Source organism: Perkinsus marinus (assembly GCF_000006405.1).
Source record: "Perkinsus marinus ATCC 50983 genomic scaffold scf_1104296969786, whole genome shotgun sequence".
Lineage (NCBI taxonomy): Eukaryota > Perkinsozoa > Perkinsida > Perkinsidae > Perkinsus > Perkinsus marinus.
The window spans coordinates 7,605-10,565 of NW_003202674.1; the positions used below are offsets into that span (position 1 = coordinate 7,605).

Sequence of the window (2,961 nt, forward strand, 5' to 3'; positions counted from 1 at the left end):
CCCTAGCTGATGGTCCCGTGAATCACCCGTTGCGGAGCTCCTTGATCCGTTTTCCATCGAAGGAGCGCGAGGCATATACAGAGCTGAGCTATCTGTCATGCTGTTGTTCGCTGACTGGGGACTCACGTTTTCTGCACTGTTGTTAACATCTGAACAATACACTACAGCAGATCCCAAGTGTCTACTGTCTAACCCACCTCGATTCGTAGGACTGGAGGTCGATAGGACAATACTATGACGTTCGTAAAGTGCAGAACTCCCCTCATCAGACTCCTCACTCGCTGAATCTGACATTTGTCCGATTGCTACTAGTCATGGACCGATGATAAGGGTCCGATAGGGTCCTGACAATCCGCGAATTATCTCCAGGCCTGCATGATAGTCACCAGTGTAGGCGAGTACCCGCATTACCATCCCCGGAGTCACCAGATTCTGCGGTGGCGCTGACGCTCATGGTCTCGGAATCTCCATCTGAGCTACTCTCCGTAAGACTTCTTACTGAGGGAAAAATGATCCGTATGTCGCGCGTAACTCTGAATACCAGATTCGCTGTCTTCGTCTAAGACAGGTCCGCGAGCGTCGCCATATCGGCTCTCTGAGTCTTCTGAAGGTCGAGGAAGTAATTGCATGAGATGATCATAGCTAGTGTCCACTACCAGAATCAGCAGCTGTTACTGCAGAGTAGAATCTTCTGTTACCGCATGATATCGTGCGAACGTTCTTACTGCGTCACGAGTCTGCTCTTCATATCTTCGCTGTAGCGCGATTAGGGAGTCCGCATGCTGAACATTAGCTTCTAATAGTTTAGTCTGAGGCAAGGAAAACTCCCGAGTGATCAACGGAATAGCGTAGTTACCTCGACATCCTTAACGGCTTGGATCTTCTCCGCCTGCAATCTCTCCAATGCTTGTTCCGACTCCTCAGCTCTCCTTTCAACTTCACCCTGCAGTATAAAGACACAACAACAGTTTATGATCAGCTAGCTAGTGAGGAGTATCACACCCACAGTCGGTTTTACCTTTTCTGCCTTCAGCCTCAGTAAAGCCTGTTCTGCATCTACTGCCTTCTTTTCAACTTCAGCCTGAGGAGGAAAGCATCAATCAGGTACATAAAAACTGAACATTCTCGATTCCTTTTTACCTTCTCCGCCTTCAGCCTCAGTAAAGCCTGTTCTGAATCTACTGCCTTCTTCTCAACTTCAGCCTGAGAAAGAAAGCATCAATCAGCTCCATAAAAACTGAACATGCTCGATTCGATTTTACCTTTTCTGCCATTAGATTCCGCAGGGCATGTTCTGAGCTTTCTGTATTTTTGTCAGACAGAGCGCTAACTGGAACCTATCGTTACAGTAAGGAGCGCACGTGGAGGATGATCGAGACTCACGCTTGTGCTACTATGACGTAACTCTCTCTTCATTTTTGCCTGACGCTTAATTGTTCAGCAACGACACTGAAATGTTACCGCGCTATCCTCCAGCATTTGTACTCGCGTCCGCAATGAACTATTCTCAGACAGCAGACGTTGCTTCTGAGCCAATTACCAGAGGAAGGAAATCCGAACAGCGCGTCTCAAAGCACGTACCTCTCTGGCAACTACCGCTCTTCTCCTATCTCCGCGACTGTCTGAACGAGTCGCGTAAGGCGACCAAGAAGCTTCCATGTTAATGAAAATTAACGGAAAGAGGCCACAAAATACCACGTAGTGCACGCAAATAATATCTAGACCACGGTTATTCCTTATATGAGGTACACTCAAGGTGTACACTAATATAATATGAGGTACACTCAAGGTGTACACTGGTATAACAGGGAAAATTCTAATATGAGGTACACTCAAGGTGTACACTAATATAATATGAGGTACACTCAAGGTATACACTGGTATAACAGTAAAAACTCCAATATGAGGTACACTCAAGGTGTACACTAATATAATATGAGGTACACTCAAGGTGTACACTGGTATAACAGGGAAAATTCTAATATGAGGTACACTCAAGGTGTACACTAATATAATATGAGGTACACTCAAGGTGTACACTAATATGACACGGGGAAATTCCAATATGAGGTACACTCAAGGTGTACACTAGTAAAACAGTGAAAATTCTAATATGAGGTACACTCAAGGTGTACACTAATATAATATGAGGTACACTCAAGGTGTACACTGGTATAACAGGGAAAATTCTAATATGAGGTACACTCAAGGTGTACACTGGTATAACAGTGAAAATTCTAATATGAGGTACACTCAAGGTGTACACTGGTATAACAGGGAAAATTCTAATATGAGGTACACTCAAGGTGTACACTAATATAATATGAGGTACACTCAAGGTGTACACTAATATGACACGGGGAAATTCCAATATGAGGTACACTCAAGGTGTACACTAATATAATATAAGGTACACTCAAGGCGTACACTAATATGACACGAGGAAATTCCAATATAAGGTACACTCAAGGCGTACATTGGTATAACACTGAATGATATGCTTCACCCCACTTCCTCGTCATCAAACTACCTCATCATCCATGTCATCAGACTCGGCCGACTCTGCTCTGAACATGACTAATCACCGCTCCGTGTAAATCGGTGGTTCCTCGGAGGAAATTCCTCCATCCTTTGGCGGAGCTATTGCCATTAAGCATGGACCGAAATGCAGACTGATAGCATATGCTTCTTGGCAACGGGTTGTTCTATCGATATTTGACAGAGTAAACACTACTACGCAAAGTCCTTCAATAACGGAAAACGTAAATCGTGGATCACGTGCAACAACCTCAAAATGACTCTCAGTCTGAGGGACTCAGGTCATGTTCGTAGCAAAAGGGACGAGCTAAAGGAGACAAAACGTTCGTAATAGACTGTGAATTATGACGTTATGAGGTTATGAGTCACTTGCTACAGAAGACCGTGAGCATCCTCCTAAGAAGTATCTGCGAAAAATTGCGC

The 2,961-nt window shown here is 44.5% G+C and overlaps 1 protein-coding gene across 1 annotated transcript; it reads right to left on the reverse strand.

Moving 5' to 3' along the window:
* Positions 1-559: 559 nt before the first annotated feature.
* Pmar_PMAR021960 (hypothetical protein) lies at positions 560-1,274 on the reverse strand (the record flags this gene model as incomplete). Its single annotated transcript, XM_002767825.1, has 6 exons — positions 560-652; positions 726-809; positions 857-943; positions 1,019-1,081; positions 1,141-1,203; positions 1,263-1,274. The coding sequence occupies 6 exons, from the start codon at positions 1,272-1,274 to the stop codon at positions 560-562; spliced, it is 402 nt and encodes a 133-aa protein (XP_002767871.1).
* Positions 1,275-2,961: the final 1,687 nt, after the last annotated feature.